This window comes from Phycomyces blakesleeanus (assembly GCF_001638985.1).
Source record: "Phycomyces blakesleeanus NRRL 1555(-) unplaced genomic scaffold PHYBLscaffold_1, whole genome shotgun sequence".
NCBI classification, from domain to species: domain Eukaryota; kingdom Fungi; phylum Mucoromycota; class Mucoromycetes; order Mucorales; family Phycomycetaceae; genus Phycomyces; species Phycomyces blakesleeanus.
The window spans coordinates 2,602,727-2,623,598 of NW_017265134.1; the positions used below are offsets into that span (position 1 = coordinate 2,602,727).

Consider the following 20,872-nt stretch of genomic DNA (forward strand, 5'->3'; position numbering starts at 1 on the left):
AAATACTTAAGCTAGTGTACCGATGTGTTTTTCTATTACAGTGGACGCTTTTTGTGCCACAACGCCTGACAGAAAGGGTTGGTCATCAAAAACAAATTTCCAATGAGCACTCCAAATCGCTTTAGCAGTGACAGCGGAAAGGATAATCCAAAGGCCTTGATGGGAGGAACGTGGTGGGAAGCTGCCTCTGGTAAGGAGAAGGCAGATTTCAGCAAGGTTCCAGGCCGGGCAAAAGCGAGAGAGAATGACATTCCACACCTGCCGTTTGATAGAACAGCCAAAGAAAAAGTGATACTGATCTTCAGTAGCATCTTGACAAAAGATGCAAGATGAGCTGGGGAAGCGTCGAGGTATAAATATATTGAGACGTTTTCGGGTTGGCGTTCTATCCCAAAGCATTTTCCACCAGACTGTGCGACAGTGGTGGGGTATAGAGACAGACCAGAAGTTACGCCATTGGACAGACGAATTTAGAGATGAGGGCACTTGCGGGCGAAGATGGCGTCGAAGAGATCCGGTGCTAGCTTTACCCAATCTAGTGTTGTCCAACCGTACCAAAGAAAGAAGTGAGGAAAGATCGGGGGAAGGGGTGTCAGTAGAAGGTCGATGTTCAAGGCAAGAGATAAACCAAGGACAGAGGACCATCCTGCCAGAATCAATCTGTTGGAAGAAATGACCGATACGATTACGTGCCCGAGAAAACGTACCACGAACCTTGCGGACAAGACGGTCATCAGTCTCCAGAGAAAATGCGTCAGAAACCAGAATTGTTTTCAGGTTCAGAGAAGAGTCAACAAAGGGTGGCACGTTCATCCATATTGAAGTTAATGGGAAGTGTTGGACCACAGTTGGCGGCAATTGCAAGTTGGATGGGAGAGAAGCTGGAAGAAGTGAGGTACAAGCGCGATGCAGTGGAAGAAGTGAAGTCGGGCAAGTTGCACTACTACAGGGAAACAAAAGTGCGATACTGGCAGAAGGAGCGCGAAAGTTTAGAGGAAGTATAAATTCGAGGTATGGCAGTATAAAGGAAGTAGAAGAAAAAGAGTGAGAATGCAAGATAGGGAGAATCCAGCGCAATTGAAGAGCTCGTTGTTGATGATCAGGATCAATCAGGCCCAAACCGCCTGATTTGCGTGGCAGACAGAGAAGCGGCCAGCCAGGGCTACCGAAACCTAGTCGCAGGAACGAGCGAATATGAGTGCGAATGGCAGCAAAGAAAGATAGCGGTGCAGGAGTCACGTATAGCATATGCCATACTGAGCTGAGAAGAAGTGAGTTTGCCACAATACTTTTACCACGAACGGACAAGCATCTTTGAGAAAGTAGCGTGCAATGGTTCCTAAGCTTGACCAGTAAAGCCGCACGGAAGGTCTCAAGCTGGGACGGATGTGAGCTCAATGGGAAGCCTAGGTAACGGATGGCAGTGGCGGAGTGACGGTCATGTCGACTGTGAATATCAGCAGCATCCAATACAGGGCCCCAATCCGGATGAAATTGTCCAGACATAGCAACAGCAACTGTCTTATGGAGATTGACTTTCGCGTTAGAGGCTAAGCCAAATATACGCAAAAGGTTGAGTAGACCACTCATCTCGGCAGGCAGAGAAAGAAAGACGAGAAGGTCATCGGCATAAGCAAGAAGTTTGAGTGGAGGTGGTGAGAGCTCAGGAGAGGACGATGAGAGAGATGGCGGAACCAGAAATCGGAAACCACGGATGGCAGGAGAAGCGAGAATGGATCTAAGCAAAGGTTCGAAGGCCAGGTTAAACAGCAAGGGGGAGAGAGGATCACCTTGACGTAGCCCCCGGCTTTGTAGAAAAGAAGAAGATATGTGCCCATTCACATTCACGTGGATTTGAGTAGAAAAGAAGAGACCACAGATGGAGTCAACAAAAATTGTGGGGAAACCGGCTCTGGCCAGGACAAGACGAAGATACGCAGGGTGGACACGGTCATAGGCCTTCTCCTGATCCAAAAGAAGGGCAACACATGGGTCTTGGGTTATTTGTGCATGTGACATGGCAAGGCGTGTCAGCAAACCATTGTCAGCAATAAACCGATCTGCCATAAAACCCGTTTGGAATGGTGTTATGAGTGTGTCGATACCATATCGTAAACGGGACGTAAGCATTTTGGTGAACAACTTGGCGTCACAGTTTATAAGAGATATGGGTCGCCAGTTGCGGAGAGAGGTAGTGTCACCGGCTTTTGGTAGGAGAACAAGTACGGTTTCCAGCCAAGATGGAGGAAAAACACCATGCAATGCATTATTATAGACTTGAACTGCAAGATTTTGGACCGTTGGGTGACAGAAGAGCCGAGCCCATAATGGGTAGGGCAAACCATCCATCCCAGGACTAGAGTTGATGGGGGTGGCTTTAAGGACAGACAGAATGTCATCCAAGGTGACATCAGCAATGAGGTAGGCAGAGTCAGTGGAAGACAGACGGGCAGAAGGTGGGAATTTGTCGATAAGAGAGTGTGCAGCAGGATAGTCAATGGGTTCCGGCGAGTAAAGAGATTGGTAGAAAGAGCGAGTATGGCCAAGCAAATCCGCGGGAGAGGTGTAGATCGCGCCAGTGACAGGGTCGACAAGAGAGGAGATAGTTTTTGCAGCGGCTCGCTGTTTGAGCATACGAAAGAAATATTTCGAAGAAGTCTCGCCAGCTTCACACCATTTAGCACCAGATCTGGCAGCCAAGGTGGAGGCCCGAGACAATTGTATGGTGGCAAGCTCATGTTCAATGCGGAGAAGTTGAGGAGAACGAGTATGAATTGCAAGTTCATTTCGAGCACGATGAAGATGGCGTTCCTGATTTCGGAGTTGACGTTGAACTCGTTTAGAGTACGTTAGGGCGAGCTGTTTGATAGCATGCTTAATATGATCCCACCGAGAACCGGGAGACATGTCAGGAGAGAGAAAAGAGTCGGCCTTATCCAGAAAGTCGGTAATGAGAGCATCAAATTCATCATGCAGGAGATATTGCGTATTAAACCTCCAGACTCCAGGACCTGGTGGGCGAGAGAAAGGAATGGAGACCGCAAGAAGGCAGTGGTCAGTCCATAAAGGATTGATAAATGTTACCTCAGGGCGTTCGGTAACAATGCTGTGTGGACGGAAAATGTAGTCGATGCGTGTGCGGGTGCGAGAGCTGTGGAAAGTGGGTAACGGGGGTGAAGAAGAATTAGTGATGGCATCCACGCAATTACCCTGAATGTATCCTTTCCAGTCCGGTGGATGGCTGCGATGATGGCTAAGATCACAGTTAAAGTCCCCCAGAATAAAGGCGGGCAGGGAAGGAATGACAGTAGGGAGAGTGCGTGCTAATGAGGAGAAGAAAGTACGCCGGTGGGAAGGAATGTTGGGTGCATAAATAACCACAACTACAAAAGGATTAACACGATGGTCGGTATGTGTAACCTTGACAACGAGTGCACGGTTGTCAGGAGAAACATGCAGTTGAGATAATTGGAGGAGGGGATCGAAAGAGACGAGGCCGCAATGTGGGGTCCATAGGCTGGCCTGTGCTTGGAATGTAAGGTGAATAGATGAGTGATGTATAGGGAGTAAATGAGTCTCTTGGAGAGCAAGTAATGAAAGGGAAGGGGAAAGGGTACGAAGGTGTCGGATGAAAAGAAGTTTTGGGGATTGCGGGTTATTGATGGTAGAGAGGAGACCTCGAACATTCAAGGTTCCTATGCGAAGATGTTGTACAGTCATTTATGAACTTGGCTGACCTGAGCGGTCAGACTTTTCAGTTCCATCAGTCATAGGTGTGTTACCATCCAGATCAGTATACGGGAATGCACCTTGGGCGCGAGTCCGGAGAGTGGCCTCAAAAAGAGACTGTCGAAGTTCGTCATCAGTGTAAATTGCTGGGTTAATGCCATCATCGCGACTATGTAGGCCTCGGGCGCCTGGTGAGTGCTTGCTGGCATTGAGCCCACGGCCAGTCGGGTCATACATAGTTGTATCAAATGGAATTGGGGGATTGTCGTTGTGTGGGGTCCGGTTTCTGGTCGTCATGGCGCGAGTATTCATCACTGATATGGAACGGCGACGTATTGTGTGTGTAGCAGGTGGGTTGAGAATGGGTGAAGCATGGGTAGGAGTCAAGGTTGATGAAGTGACTGGTGGTACGGGTGTCTCTATCATAGCGACCGAGTATTGGTGTGCGCGAAGGGACGCAGTATCGGCAAGTGCAATCTGCTGCTGCTCTTGGATAGCCCGTTCGGCTTCGATATTGTCTGGATGAGTGGGGCACTCGCGACTGTCTATGGCGTGACCAAGAACACCGCATCGTTGGCAGCGAGGTGCGCGGGGAGGACGTTTTGTGCAGGAGCGTAGATAATGCCCTTCCTCTCGGCAGTATCCACACACAGGTGTGATATCGGTGGAGCGGAGCTCAGCAAGGCAGGAAAGAGACCCACCAAGGTGGAGACGGCTTGGGAGACTGCGGACTTCATCTTGTCCAGAGGTGTCTAAATAGATAGTGGCTTCGCCACGGAAAGTACCACGGTGTGAGAGATAAGCTCTCAGCTGAACGATTTTGCCAAAAGGCCGGAATGCATTTTCGATGGGCTCGAGTAGATCTGTGCTAGGATCGCAGGCGTTAATACGGTAAAGATTAACCTTAACAATGTGGCTGTTAGAAGGCAATCTTGGTGTAGCAATGATTCGGGTGTTCTGATAGGTCAACCCGTCGGACGTTGCTTTGGTGCGGGAGGAAGGGTCAGTAAAGAAGGCTTCTGCCAGAAGGTCTTTTGAGCGAGTATAACGGAGAGTGAGAGAGGTCATCCGGCCTACACGGTCAGAGAGAACATCATCCACGTCCCTTGCGGGAACGAGTTTTCCGAGATTAAACAAGACACTCATTGGATGGATGGTACTAGCCCATGCAGCGGATGCAAGATCCACAATCATATTCTTGTCAAAGTTGGGAGCAGTGAAGATGTGCAAAGATTTGTTCTTTGGACGTAGTGTTGTAGACTGGGCACGGTTAGGTGGGTTACCTTGCCGTAACGTGTGTGCCCTGTCCTGTGGGTTCAATCCCTCAGGGGTACTCATGTCAGAAAACGTTAATTGGTATTAACTTGTGTCGGTTATATGAATTTCCGTAAAACTATTCTTTAGCGGAGAAAAAAGCCTACACGTGTATTTAATAATAAACAGCTACTTTAAAAACCATCGACTTAGCAAGTGGTGGTGACACATTTACTAAAATCTTATCGTCAGGAGAAATAACAGAAACAAAAAGGCTGGAGCGTTTGAAGCATATCTGTACCACCAAATAATAGAGCCACCTATTAACGCATTGAAAAATTACAGACACACACACAAACATAACTATATATTTAAAAGCAAAGCCCGTAATATTAATTACATTGTTAGTATTTCATTGTAAAGCCCTTTTAAGTACCACACGAGCATCAAAGTCAACAAACTATGTTTAGCATACTTAAATTAACTTTAAATTAAATACAGGAAGAAAATCCCTTTTTCGTTGCACTATAACATCAATTCATCTATAATTTCTTTTAAATATTAATAAGAAAAAGCACAATTTGGAAAGCGCCTTTGTTGATCATTATACTATCTATGATATAAAGAAAAAACAAGTACGGCCATAAAACCAAATAGATTGGGTGAAATGTGTAAAGGTGCTATCATAATACACAGAAGGTAATTGGTTCAAAATATAGAATAACAACCTAGAAAATGATATTTGAGGTGTGCCAATTAGAGCGATTGAATTGGTGCACAAATAACCATCTTCTTTAATATCTTTTTAGACAAAGGAAGGGGTTACTGCCTCAGTTTCTTATATGTCTGTTTATATATTCATCTATAACCTATTCTTATTAAGCTTCAAGAGCTCAAGACATATTTACAATTAGCATGTGTATACATGTACGGAAATACAATATAGATCATATGCATATGTTAGCTGTTCAATTCAAAAAGCATCTAGACCTTTATTTATTTTTATTTTTGAAACCGAAAATAAAGATTATTGGAATAACTCAAAGTATTGCTAAAGTCACTTTGACTAATACAGTATATGCACGCTTAATATTAATTTACATACATGTTTAAGAATATTTATCATACTTGTTTTACATAAACTCAATTCATAACAATCAGTTTTGCAAGTAAACAAAATAATTACATAAAAGGTAAGATATAATATCATTTTAAAAGCGTATATTTCAATCGTTTATTGGTTGCCTTTATCAAAGCCAAAACCCAAAGAATAAAGATGTTCAATGGCTAAAGAGTAATAATAAATTACTCTTGATTGGTTATATAGATGATAATCAGTTCTCAAAGTCTCTTTTGGGGGGTTTGAAACAATCACCTTATATAGGGTACATAATAATTGCTATGTATATGACAACTTTTGCTCTTCATACCCCTTTAAACAGCGAAATATATTTCTGCTGCTTTTTTATATCTATACTGTTTGAATGATAGAAAATAAGGGCTATTTTACTGATTTAGTTTTTTTTTGAAATCTATAAAAAATTACCTCAATATCTTCTTTCTTTCCTTTAAACTCTAAAACCATGAAGGATCCAATAAACTACAAAGAATCATTTATTGACCTTTGGAACCAGCAATCAAAGATCCATGCAAACAACGTATTCTTGCGATACCATACTAGACTTAATGAAATGGAGGTCTATAAAACGCTGTCTTACGAGCAAGTCGATAACATATCAACCAGCATTGCCTGGGAATGGAGTTCAATTCTCTATGGCGTCAAGTCTGTAGGATTTATCTGCGATCACTCTGCATTCTACCTGATCGCGCAACTTGCGATAATGAAGCTTAATATATTATTCGTAGCCCTTTCTCCTCGTAACTCAGCCAGCGCTAATGGCAGTCTATTAAAAGCAACGAACGCAGAATATATCATTGCCAGCCACAAGTATAGTCGTATGGCGTATGCATCTACCGCCAAGTTGGATAACTGTAAAGTATTCATTCATCAGCCGACAGATCTAAAGGCCGTGTCCCAAAAAACATACAACAATTCCAAAAAAATTCCAAAATTTTTTTCTCGTGTACTAGGCAGAGAAGCACCGGTCATGGTACTTCATAGGTATACCATAATACCAAACTTATATACCATAAAACTAATAGAATATATCGCTCTCTATAGTTCAGGGACTACAGGTTTCCCAAAGCCAATAACATTATCCAACCGATATATATTGACAAATATCCGGCATATTGACAATTGTATCCAAGACACAAATCCAAACATGATTTATAATTCTTCTGATGTGCTTCTTCCGTGCATACCACTGTAAGTACTATATAAAATCCACCAGACAAGATAATGTCATGCTAAAAAATATACTCTTTAGTTTTCACGCATATGGTCAAGCAATGGTTTTTAGTACAATACTTCATGGATCAAGTGTTGCATTCATGAGTCAACTTCCTCCTTCTATGAAGGATATTAAGCTTGCCATTAGGGCAAACAAATGCACATTTATGATGGCACCTCCATTGATTATAGAGCAGTTTTCGGCTTATCTTAAAGAAAAAAATGATTTCTCTGCACTTCAACAGCTCAAGCTTACCTTGTAAGTAAAACTAAAAAAAAACAAAAACTAATTGCATTAATCTAATAATTAACCTTGATTGCCCTGTCATTTACTTTTTTTTAAAGATGCGGAGGGGCACCAATCAGAGAAGAATCAGGGGTTTTTTGGGAGTCAAAAAATATAGTTATCCGCAATCACTATGGCAGCACTGGTAAAAGCAAACATATAGAATTGTCATTAATTGCTCTTATTAAATGCATTTCTCTTTTTAGAAACTGGCCCATTCATGTCTAGTAGCTTCGCTCCTAATACTATTCACTGGAACAATTTACGCCCTTCTCGACTAATAATAGAATATTGTGTCTGGGAACCTTACTTTGCTGATCCAGAGCTAGTTCATCTGGTTATAAAGGGTGATTGTCCTTCAATGGCACATGGAGTTGTCAACAGGGAGGATGGAAATTATGGGACCAGAGATCTATTTAAAGAGACCTCACCAAACTCCGGGTATTACTCTTATTATGGGCGAATGGACGATACACTAATCATGTAAGTGCAAATACAACCAAAAAAAAAAAAGCTCGAGACCCCCTTTTTTATTTTATTTTATTTTACTTTACTTTACTTTTTAGGAAAAATGGAGAAAAAACCAATCCTTTACCTATTGAAGCCACCATTAGACAATGTCCTATTGTCAGTCAGTGTGTTATAATTGGAGAGAGTCGTCAATGTATATCTGTATTGATCGAGCTGTCCGCAGAGAGCCCCAAAGAATACAACACTGAAGACGTTATAAAGATTGGTAAGACCTTCACTTTACAAGTCCCAGACGCTAACCAATATTATTTATTATTTAAACAGTATATCCTTATATTTTAGAAGCAAACAACAGTGCACCGACGCATAGTATGCTATTCAAGCAAATGGTCTATATATTGCCACCAGGAAAGACATTACCAGTAACTGTCAAGGGAACTGTAGTACGAAAACACGCATACAATGAATATAAAGAATCAATAGATACTTTATACAGAGACTTTCATAGTGGTGTTTCAGAAGAACCACTTCAGAATATTACCGAATACCAATATATAGCTCCAGAGGAAATCAAACTATTTCTTATCGATGCTGCCGCCAAAGTACTCAACATTTCTCCCAACGAGCTCAAGGACACCACTAAATCACTTTTTGATCTTGGTCTGAATTCCATCCTCTCAATCCATTTGTGTAACATTATATCCAAGAAACTTGGATCTGTATCACAAAACTTTATATTTCAACACCCAAACATCGACAACATCCAAAGAGTTTTGTCCTCAAGACATAGTCCTTACGAAGTACCGATCGAAAAAAGCCTAGACAATACTGAAGAAATCCTGAAAAAGTATTTGAAACAGGCCAGCCAAGACTTTGAAATCACTAAAAATTCCTACGTCAAAGGCCAAGATCAAGTAGTTTTGCTCACGGGTGCAACTGGGTCGCTGGGATCATTCATGCTGAGGGATCTCCTCAAGTCTCCTCAAGTCTCCAAGGTCTACTGTCTTGTTCGTGGTAAAGAAGCCGGAGCACTCAACCGAATCTACCATGCTTTTGAGAGCCGAAGCCTCGATGTCTCGCTCTTGAGTTCACCAAAGCTTGTCGCCCTACCAATGAATTTGACGGATGAGAAGCTGGGTTTCGCGCATGATTTCTACTCCAAACTCAAATCAGAAGTCACTATTATCCAGCACTGTGCCTGGCTTCTTGATTTCAACCATACGGTCGAACATTACGACAAAGAGTGTATTAAAGGTCTTTACAATCTGGTCAAATTTGCTTACCGACAGATCAACCCCATCCACCTCCACTTTATTTCGAGTATCAGTGCAAGCGCAGGCTGGGGAGACACTATCCCAGAGTCACCTTTGCCACGTAACACAAAGGTTGCAATGCCAATGGGATATGCACAGTCAAAATACATTGTTGAGCACCTTTTCAATTATCTCACAAAAGAAAAGAACTTTCCATGCATTATTGAGCGACTCGGTCAGGTCTGTGGTGACTCTATAAATGGCGTGTGGAATACAAGTGAGCAGTACCCACTTATGTTTATCGGTGGTGGCAATGCTATGAAGAAAGTAAGTGTATTATCAGCCCTGAATGAAAGTTGATTTTTTTTCTATTATTATTACTAAAATTTACGTGTCCAGATGCCCTCCATAAATATCAATGTTGATTGGATTCCTGTCGATTATGCATCAGCTTGTATTGTTAATATTATGCTCAAGACGGCCGGTGATATTTCATCAGCAGAGGATTCTGTGTATAATATTGTCAATCCTCGAAGAGTTGTGTGGAGGGATGTCTTAAATGCCATGAGATTGTGTGGCATGGAATTCAAGACTGTTACACTTGAAGAGTGGATTGCACAACTGCAGCAAGATGACAAGAGTCCAGCTTCCAAGTTATTACCTTTCTATGAAAATACTCTAAAGGAATTCTCTGAGGCACAAGTATGGAATACTAACAAGGCATGTTATCTTTTCCCATCCCTTGAAGAGACCCCTACTTTTGACGCTCGTTTGTTAAACAAGTACATCAAGCATTGGAAATCCATAGGGTTTTATAAGGATAAATGAACTAAAATAGTATAGACACTCGCAGTACATATTTATTTTGGTATCAACCCAATTTTTGTAAAATATAGTAAGAGTTAAACCAATATTCTAAAATAGAAGTATTATTTTGAATTTATACACAATTCAACTGGTAGCAAAAGCATTATACAATTTAGCGGAAGTAGTCGGAGGTCTTGGGCGTATACTTTGTTGGGTCGATGCATAAATATGAAACAAATTGATATGCTATTTAACCAACAAAACAAGCGCAGCACTTTACCCAAGCTTGTAGTAAAGGATACACTAGTTCATGTGAGCGGCTTATAGAACAAGTTTTTTATCTCCAAAAACCCGTATAGAGGCGTCAAGACAGCAAACTTGGTTTGAATAATTACGTTTCTCTTTCATAACTGATCACAACAAATTTCTAAAAGCTCCGTCAATGCATGTTTATTTGTTGTCTCTTTTCCTTGTAATTAAGCAGTATAAATTATGTTACATTCAGTAGACGTATGAGTGTGAATTGAAGTACGCTATTACGTAAACAATGATCAAACTTATTTCTTTGCCTCAGTGTCTAATAGTAAAGTATATATAAGGAAATCCAAGTCGGTTTATCGCAGCTTGAGAAGTTCACGGTCATCTGGATATTGTTTTGTACTTTTACAACTACATATATAATATCCAAATACTTATAAAATCAAAATACAAATATACAGTAACTATTGGGAGCAGCAATTGCTATAAACTTAAAGCATTTTTGATTTGAAGATACGTGGTTTTTATTGTCCCCTTGCTAGTAGATTATCAGCATGCATCAAATAAATGGACTCACAAAGTATAATACACTGCTGACAGCTTTAACCACTCAGTAATAAAACTAAATACAAACTCGATATCACGAGAACAGACTGATTGGCACTATTAGTATTTCGAACAGTTACGCACTTGAGTAACTCTTTGACAACAAAACCGATATATAGTGCTCTTTAGGAAACATTGATATCTTTTGAAATCCCAGACTGGCTATAAGTCCGTAAATTTCTTTAAAGTCATAAATTGGCATATATTATTAAGAGATAAAAAATACTTTCTATAAGCAGTTTGATGTTTTCTGAGACGCTAAGCTTACATAATGCATATGCTGTACATGGAACAAGATATATTTATACAAAATATGTTTGCTGCAGATCTTATCCAACTAGTATGTTATGAACTATAATTCGTATCGTAGTTCTTATCCTTCTTGCATGTACTATTGGATCAAGTATTTAAAAGTTTCTCCAGCCTACAGTAATTTAATAACCTTTCATTTGCTTTTTCAGTAGATTTCAATTAGATATATGTACTACAACGGCAAAAAATCATTCATTGGCTATTGGAGTGAACAGTCCATTATTCATGCTGACAAGGTCTTCGTTCGCCATGCTACTGGAGATCAAGATACATATGGAGCCTACAAGAATCTTTCCTACGAACAAGTTGATAGAATGTCAACAAATCTTGCTTGCGAGTGGAGTGACAGTCTTCAAGGAGTAAAGTCTGTGGGGTTTCTTGGTGACCATTCTGTATCCTATCTTTTGGCGCTTCTGGCTATTATGAAACTTGACATACTTTTTATTGCCCTCTCCCCACGTAACTCGCCAAGTGGAATAGCCAGTATACTCAAAACTATGGAATCGACTTTTATTGTTACCTCCCAAAAGTACAATAAATTGGCCCAAAATTCATCCAAAGAGATGGAAAAATGTGGAATCTTTACACACGAGCCGCTTGATATAGAGATCATGTCAAACCAACCTCTCAACCCTTTCTCAACCGAGATCATACCTTCCCACCCTAAAGTCAATCCGGAAAAACCTGTTATGGTTCTCCATAGGTAATTATTACATAAAAAATGGTATTTGTTTTGAGCTTACGCTAATAATACTTGTCTAAAATATAGTTCTGGAACAACAGGCTTTCCAAAACCAATTCTACTAAGCAATCGCTACATGATGAATATGCTGTTTTTCTTTAGAGTATGCTTTGATGAGACATACCGAGATATAGTATATGATTCATCAACAACCTTTCTTCCTTCAGCTCCACTGTAAGTCAAAAAATGTATGCATTAAAACTTATATGTTAACAAAAAAATACTTGTTATTGTTTTTTTATTGATAGGTATCATCTATTTGGACAAATAGCGTTTTTTAGCAACATCAGCATAGGAGCCAGTGTCGTTATTATGAGACAGCTTCCTCCATCTATTAAAGAAGTATTTTTTGCTCTTAAGCATAATAGGTGTACTATTGCAGCACTGCCACCATTGATCCTTGAACAACTATTGTACTACTGTAACGAGGAAAATGATTTTTCCGCCTTACAGCAATTAAAAATAACTTTGTAAGTTATTCAAAATACTTATAACTCACTGTATACTACAAGAGCTCTTATCTTGATAAAATCTTAAATAGCTTTGGAGGCGCACCTCTCAAGCAAGAAATCGGGAACTTTTGCAAAGAAAAAGGAATAAATGCTTGTAGCGTATACGGTAGTACAGGTACGTAGATGTCTAGATATCTTCTTACAATATATTGACTATTTTCTGATTGTTGGCATGAACAGAGATTGGTCCATTCATGGGAAGCAATTTCTCTCCTTTTAGTAACAGTTGGAACAGCCTTAGATTACCCTCGATTGTAAAGAATCACTGTTTTTGGGAGCCATACCTGGGTGATACAGAGCTTAAGCACCTAGTGGTTAAGGCTGGAAGTCCTTATTCTGCTAACAATATATCTAATCGAGAAGATGGCCATTTTAGCACCAAAGACCTTTTTAAAGAAACTCCACCAAATTCTGGTCGTTATATTCATTATGGAAGAATGGATGATACATTAATTATGTAAGGCAAACTAGGCATTTCATTAAAGGAAAACCATATGTATCTTATCTAACATCTCCGTACGCAACCATTAGGCAAAATGGAGAAAAGACGAATCCTTTGCCAATGGAAGCCACCATTCGCCAATGCCCCATCATTTTCCAATGTGCTGTATTTGGTCAAGGACGCCAGTGTACTGGTGTATTGATCGAACTCTCTTCTGAAGAATGCCAAAAATATGCTCCAGATGAGATGATAGACCTAGGTAAACCAAAGACATATGAATGCCTGAATGTTTCTATAAGCTCCTAACAACACCAACATTTACTAGTCTATTCGGCTGTCCAAAATGCAAACAAAGATGCCCCTTCCCACAGCGTAATCCTTAAACAGATGATAAAGATTCTTCCTCTGAATAAGAAGCTACCATCAACCGATAAAGGAACTATAGCACGCAAGAGATCATATGAGCAATACAAGGTCATTATCGAAAAGCTATATATGGACTTCTTGGAAACTCCAGAAAACACCTCGTCTCGTGCATTGAATAACACCACTGAATGGGCCCCTGAAAAAGTAAAAGCGTTCCTGATTGAGATTGCTGCCGAAATTCTTGGTGTCACCTATGCAGATCTCAAGGACACACGCCAGTCTCTCTTTGAACTTGGTCTCAACTCCCTCCTTTCAATCCAATTGCGTAACCAAATCTCTCAAGTCTTTGGCACGATCTCGCAAAACTTTTTGTTCCAAAATCCAACAATTGATCAGATCCAGCAAGCTTTGTCTTCAGGAAATGTATCAGACACTACATCAATTCAACAGAGCCTAAGCAAGACCGAAGAAATCTTAGACAGCTATCTAAGACGGGCCAGCCAAGACTTTGAAATCACTAAAAATTCCTACGTCAAAGGCCAAGATCAAGTAGTTTTGCTCACGGGTGCAACTGGGTCGCTGGGATCATTCATGCTGAGGGATCTCCTCAAGTCTCCTCAAGTCTCCAAGGTCTACTGTCTTGTTCGTGGTAAAGAATCCGGAGCACTCAACCGAATCTACCATGCTTTTGAGAGCCGAAGCCTCGATGTCTCGCTCTTGAGTTCACCAAAGCTTGTCGCCCTACCAATGAATTTGACGGATGAGAAGCTGGGTTTCGCGCATGATTTCTACTCCAAACTCAAATCAGAAGTCACTATTATCCAGCACTGTGCCTGGCTTCTTGATTTCAACCATACGGTCGAACATTACGACAAAGAGTGTATTAAAGGTCTTTACAATCTGGTCAAATTTGCTTACCGACAGATCAACCCCATCCACCTCCACTTTATTTCGAGTATCAGTGCAAGCGCAGGCTGGGGAAACACTATCCCAGAGTCACCTTTGCCACGTAACACAAAGGTTGCAATGCCAATGGGATACGCACAGTCAAAATACATTGTTGAGCACCTTTTCAATTATCTCACAAAAGAAAAGAACTTTCCATGCATTATTGAGCGACTCGGTCAGGTCTGTGGTGACTCTATAAATGGCGTGTGGAATACAAGTGAGCAGTACCCACTTATGTTTATCGGTGGTGGCAATATTATGAAGAAAGTGAGTGTATTATCGGCCCTGAACGAAATTATGGTGTTTATTATGCTCATTCTTACTACTAAACTTTATATGCTTAGATGCCCTCCATAAATATCAATGTTGATTGGATTACTGTCGATTATGCATCAGCTTGCATTGTTGATATCATGCTCAAGACAGCTGGTGCTATTTCTTTAGCAGAAGATTCAGTGTATAATATTGTCAATCCTCGAAGAGTTGTGTGGAGGGATGTTTTAAGTGCCATGAGATTGTGTGGCATGGAATTCAAGACTGTTACACTTGAAGAGTGGATTGCACAACTGCAGCAAGATGACAAGAGTCCAGCTTCCAAGTTATTACCTTTTTATGAAACTAATTCCAGTGACTATTCTGGAAGGCAAGTATGGAGTACTGACAGGTCATGTCGTCTTTGCCCATTTCTTAACGAAGCACCTACATTTGATTCTCGGCTGCTCAAAAAATACATATCTTACTGGAAATCCGTAGGATTTTATAAGGAGAACCTACTATAAGTCAAGTTGTTTCCTACATTATATCTTTATTTTTAGCATTGCATTGCTTTCTCTCAATATATATATATATATATGCTTAAAATATAATGTCAAACTATTATATAGAATGGAAGCAAATTTTCCAAAGACATGTTTTTGATAATGTATAGTATTTTACGTGTGATTCAAGACTATCAAAATATCCTAATAGGCTCACAGACATACTTAAAAAGTGTTTATGGGAATTTGTTTTTGTTGTGAGAATTTCCCATCTACTAAATAAGCTTTTTGGCCAAATTTATCTTAATCTCTAGTTAAAAGGGCACTTATACTACGGAAAAAATGCATGACAATGGATATTTGTTTTTAATGTTCCTAGAGCTTTAATACTATTTATGTACCTTTGTTTTCTGACAATCAATATCGTATTAATATATCAACATGCTTCTCTTCTCTTTATACCGAGAAGATGGATTTCACTTTTGAGCAAAAATAAGAAACATTGAAGTTGATATATATATATAAAGGGGAAAGAAAATATTGCTTAATCCAAATTCAATCTTAAAGCAGCCCTTAAGCCATGAAAAGCCTTGTAGGAATATCTTGCTAAAGTTACCCTCCCCCTTTTTTTTCTTATCATAGTGTAAAATGTCGTAATGTAAGCCGTCATCTAATCCCAACAATAATGTGGTTTATAAAAGTTTATGCTAATATTACTGAAGTCAAAGTTATCTTCTATAATCTTTTCATTTGGTTTTACCGGTAGTATATACATATATTCTCAGCTAGTATAATAAAACACACCGATTAGTTAGTACAAGGAGAAAAAAATATAGGAAAATTTCTAGAATTGCCCAAGTGTAGTTTGGTCTCATAGTAAGAAAAGGTCTAACGGATACAGCCGGGATTTCTGAGTGTATGTTCAGTCAGATATATGCGTAGATTTTGAACGAATTAATATGATATTTGATGAGCCAAAAAAGTAAAAGATCGTACAAAATCTTCTTCTGTCAAAGCAAAACAAGATAGACATCTTTTACATGTGTATCGATTAATAAACTTGCTTTTATTCAGCTCAATATGTAGAAAGAGTTACTGTAAGAAAATATCGTGAAATTGAAAGGAGCTAATGCTTTATTTTATATTGATGTTAGATAGTAGTGCATGCAAAGAAACCCGGGTGAATTGATTAAAGCAACAAAAATTAAAATCCTCATTTTGGTTATATTATATTATATTATATTATATTATATTATATTATATTATATTATATTATATTATTTCCTTTTGTAGGTATAATAGACATCCAGATATTGATGACATTACAAAAAAAAAGTATGTTATAGCTGTTGGGATCTACAGCTATGAACTGGAATTGAAACATATGGTATTAATACAGTGACACGGTCTTCACTGAGGTCTTGTTAGTGGGCTATCAGCATAGATTAAATAAATCATCTTCACAAAAAATTAATCTATCTGCGGTAGAAGCTTTAAACTCTCTATGTACTAAAATCAAAGCAAATCTTTATATAAAAACATGTAAATATAGGCGCTTTATTAAAACACCCGTACCTTTATCAAACTTATTTATCACACTGTGCCTCGAGAGGTAAATGAATCAAGACAATACACTTCGCGTAAGTTTCGCTGACATAATCTGAGATTGAATTAATCTCGCAAAAACTGTTATTCCCTTCAAGCAATGATGAGCTGGATCAGGTTATGAAAAGTTTCCCAAAATATATATTTTCTCGGAATAAGCCAACAGTTTCTGATAAAACAAAATTAAGAGCTGTATGCAAATCGTTTATTCAGACAATGAATTTATCCGCCCTTATTCTCTGCATATTACATTTAAGGGCGTAGCAAACTATAGCACGTATAGCTCATATAGAACGTATGGCACATATAATACCTTTAATTATTTTTCCACAGCCGCAATTAAATAAAGTATTTAAAGGCTTTTGGATCCCATACATTTATTCAAAGTATTCAATCATTTCTTTCCATAATATTTTTCTACGCATAGTATGAATTACAGCCAAGGCAATTCATTTGTTGGATATTGGGCTAAACAGTCAACTACTTACGCAACCAAGGTCTTTGCTCGATACTCTAATGGTGATCAAGATATTTTTGGGGCCTACAAGAATCTTTCCTACGAGCAAGTTGACCGAATTTCAACAAATCTTGCTTGTGAATGGAGTGAAAGCCTTCAAGGAGTAAAGTCTGTGGGGTTTCTTGGTGACCATTCTGTATCCTATCTTTTGGCGCTTCTGGCTATTATGAAACTTGACATACTTTTTATTGCCCTCTCCCCACGTAACTCACCAAGTGGAATTGCCAATATACTCAACAATACCGATTCAAGTCTTATTGTTACCTCCCAAAAGTACAATAAATTGGCCCAAAATTCATCCAAAGAGATGGAAAAATGTGGAATCTTTACATATGAGCCGCTCGATATAGAGATTATGTCAAACCAACCTCTCAACCCTTTCTCAACCGAGATCATACCTTCACAGTCTAAAGCCAGCTCAGAGAAAGCTGTAATGGTCATTCACAGGTAAATATCATAGCAAAAACAAAATTGGTTTGAAATTGTACTCAACATTTTTTGTACAAAACATAGTTCTGGAACAACTGGTTTTCCAAAGCCGATATTTTTGAGTAATCGCTACATGATAAATATGACCTTGTTCTTTAAGGAAAACATAGACGAGACATATAAAGATATGGGTTATGATTCGTCAAACATATTTCTTCCTTCGCTTCCACTGTGAGTAAAAAGAAAGCAAGAAAAAGAAAAGGGGAAACGTTCTTGGCTTATACACAGCCATCATATATCTACAAAATCCTAAAAATATCATTATGTTTTCTTGATAGCTTCCACCTTTTTGGCCAAATATCAATTTTTAGCAATATCGTTGTAGGAGCCAGTGTCGTTTTTATGAGACAGCTTCCCCCATCTATTCAAGAGCTATGTCTTGCCCTCAAATACAACAAGTGTACTATTGCATCATTTCCACCATTGGTCCTTGAGCAGCTTCTGGATTATTGTAAAGAAGAAGAAGATTTTTCTGCCTTACAGCAATTAAAGCTAGCTGTGTAAGCTGCTTAAAGCATCCTTAACATAACAGACAATATACTGACATGCTTATAAATAGTTTTGGAGGCGCACCCCTCAAACAAGAAACCGGAGATTTTTGCAAATCCAACGGGATAAATGCTCGTAATGCGTATGGGAGTACAGGTATATAGTCATTATATTTCATTATATATATATATATGTGTGTGTGTGTTCAGCCTTCAATTAATATTATATATAGAGATTGGTCCATTCATGGGAAGTAATTTCTCCCCTTCCAGCAACGAATGGAACGTTCTCAGAGTGATTTCATCTGCAAAGGACTATTGCTTCTGGGAGAATTACAATGATGCTTCAGATCTTAAACACCTAGTTATTAAGGCCGAAAGTCCTTATTCTGCTAACAATATATCTAATCGAGAAGATGGCCATTTTAGCACCAAAGACCTTTTTAAAGAAACTCCACCAAATTCTGGTCGTTATATTTATTATGGAAGAATGGATGATACATTAATTATGTAAGGCAAACTAGGCATTTCATTAAAGGAAAACCATATGTATCTTATCTAACATCTCCGTACGCAACCATTAGGCAAAATGGAGAAAAGACGAATCCTTTGCCAATGGAAGCCACCATTCGCCAATGCCCCATCATTTTCCAATGTGCTGTATTTGGTCAAGGACGCCAGTGTACTGGTGTATTGATCGAACTCTCTTCTGAAGAATGCCAAAAATATGCTCCAGATGAGATGATAGACCTAGGTAAACCAAAGACATATGAATGCCTGAATGTTTCTATAAGCTCCTAACAACACCAACATTTACTAGTCTATTCGGCTGTCCAAAATGCAAACAAAGATGCCCCTTCCCACAGCGTAATCCTTAAACAGATGATAAAGATTCTTCCTCTGAATAAGAAGCTACCATCAACCGATAAAGGAACTATAGCACGCAAGAGATCATATGAGCAATACAAGGTCATTATCGAAAAGCTATATATGGACTTCTTGGAAACTCCAGAAAACACCTCGTCTCGTGCATTGAATAACACCACTGAATGGGCCCCTGAAAAAGTAAAAGCGTTCCTGATTGAGATTGCTGCCGAAATTCTTGGTGTCACCTATGCAGATCTCAAGGACACACGCCAGTCTCTCTTTGAACTTGGTCTCAACTCCCTCCTTTCAATCCAATTGCGTAACCAAATCTCTCAAGTCTTTGGCATGATCTCGCAAAACTTTTTGTTCCAAAATCCAACAATTGATCAGATCCAGCAAGCTTTGTCTTCAGGAAATGTATCAGACACTACATCAATTCAACAGAGCCTAAGCAAGACCGAAGAAATCTTAGACAGCTATCTAAGACGGGCCAGCCAAGACTTTGAAATCACTAAAAATTCCTACGTCAAAGGCCAAGATCAAGTAGTTTTGCTCACGGGTGCAACTGGGTCGCTGGGATCATTCATGCTGAGGGATCTTCTCAAGTCTCCTCAAGTCTCCAAGGTCTACTGTCTTGTTCGTGGTAAAGAATCCGGAGCACTCAACCGAATCTACCATGCTTTTGAGAGCCGAAGCCTCGATGTCTCGCTCTTGAGTTCACCAAAGCTTGTCGCCCTACCAATGAATTTGACGGATGAGAAGTTGGGTTTCGCGTATGATTTCTACTCCAAACTCAAATCAGAAGTCACTATTATCCAGCACTGTGCCTGGCTTCTTGATTTCAACCATACGGTCGAACATTACGACAAAGAGTGTATTAAAGGTCTTTACAATCTGGTCAAATTTGCTTACCGACAGATCAACCCCATCCACCTCCACTTTATTTCGAGTATCAGTGCAAGCGCAGGCTGGGGAGACACTATCCCAGAGTCACCTTTGCCACGTAACACAAAGGTTGCAATGCCAATGGGATATGCACAGTCAAAATACATTGTTGAGCACCTTTTCAATTATCTCACAAAAGAAAAGAACTTTCCATGCATTATTGAGCGACTCGGTCAGGTCTGTGGTGACTCTATAAATGGCGTGTGGAATACAAGTGAGCAGTACCCACTTATGTTTATCGGTGGTGGAAGCGTTATGAAAAAGGTAGGCCTATTACATACTTATATTTATGTACTTGAGTCGTATACTTATTTTCTACTATTTTTTTGTGGAGTAGATGCCTGATTTGGACACAGTAATTGATTGGATTCCTGTCGATTATGCTGCAAAATCCATTGTTGATATTATGCTCAATAGTGTGAGCAAGTCTTCATCTGAAAAGGAATCTGTGTTCCACATCGTTAATCCTCACCGAGTGACATGGAATAATGTCTTGGAATCAATGAGAGAATCAGGCATGGTTTTTGATATAGTACCGACCAAGAAATGGGTTGAGGAGCTTTCTAATGATGAAAAGAACCCTGCCTTCAAGCTCATGTCGTTTTATGAGAACAACTTTAACGAGTCTTTCAAGATGCCTATCTGGGATACCAGAAAGACTATCTCCTCAAGCGCCACCCTCAAAATGTCTCCTATTTTTGACGTTAGCATCTTTAGCAAATACCTTTCGCATTGGGAGTCAGTTGGATTTTACAATGAGAAAAAATAAAAGATAAAATACCTTGTGATAAATGCAGAACATATGTAAATGCTTTACATTGACACAAATAAAGAAAATATTTAACTGCACATATGCTTACAACG

At 39.5% G+C, this 20,872-nt stretch overlaps 3 protein-coding genes across 3 annotated transcripts; all 3 read left to right on the forward strand.

Moving 5' to 3' along the window:
• Nucleotides 1-6,566: 6,566 nt before the first annotated feature.
• Nucleotides 6,567-10,174, forward strand: PHYBLDRAFT_62102 (hypothetical protein; the record flags this gene model as incomplete). Its single annotated transcript, XM_018440902.1, has 8 exons — nt 6,567-7,105; nt 7,166-7,312; nt 7,374-7,595; nt 7,682-7,767; nt 7,829-8,105; nt 8,189-8,358; nt 8,418-9,673; nt 9,746-10,174. 8 exons carry the CDS (start codon nt 6,567-6,569, stop codon nt 10,172-10,174), a joined length of 3,126 nt encoding a protein of 1,041 aa, XP_018299092.1.
• A 1,322-nt stretch (nt 10,175-11,496) lies between these two features.
• PHYBLDRAFT_138597 (hypothetical protein) lies at nt 11,497-15,118 on the forward strand (the record flags this gene model as incomplete). The annotated part of the gene is made up of 8 exons (XM_018430028.1): nt 11,497-12,032; nt 12,099-12,245; nt 12,320-12,541; nt 12,613-12,698; nt 12,764-13,040; nt 13,115-13,284; nt 13,351-14,606; nt 14,684-15,118. 8 exons carry the CDS (start codon nt 11,497-11,499, stop codon nt 15,116-15,118), a joined length of 3,129 nt encoding a protein of 1,042 aa, XP_018299093.1.
• A 2,012-nt stretch (nt 15,119-17,130) lies between these two features.
• Nucleotides 17,131-20,777, forward strand: PHYBLDRAFT_138598 (hypothetical protein; the record flags this gene model as incomplete). Its single annotated transcript, XM_018430029.1, has 8 exons — nt 17,131-17,666; nt 17,733-17,879; nt 17,987-18,208; nt 18,268-18,353; nt 18,430-18,706; nt 18,781-18,950; nt 19,017-20,272; nt 20,346-20,777. The coding sequence occupies 8 exons, from the start codon at nt 17,131-17,133 to the stop codon at nt 20,775-20,777; spliced, it is 3,126 nt and encodes a 1,041-aa protein (XP_018299094.1).
• Between the last annotated feature and the right edge of the window lie 95 nt (nt 20,778-20,872).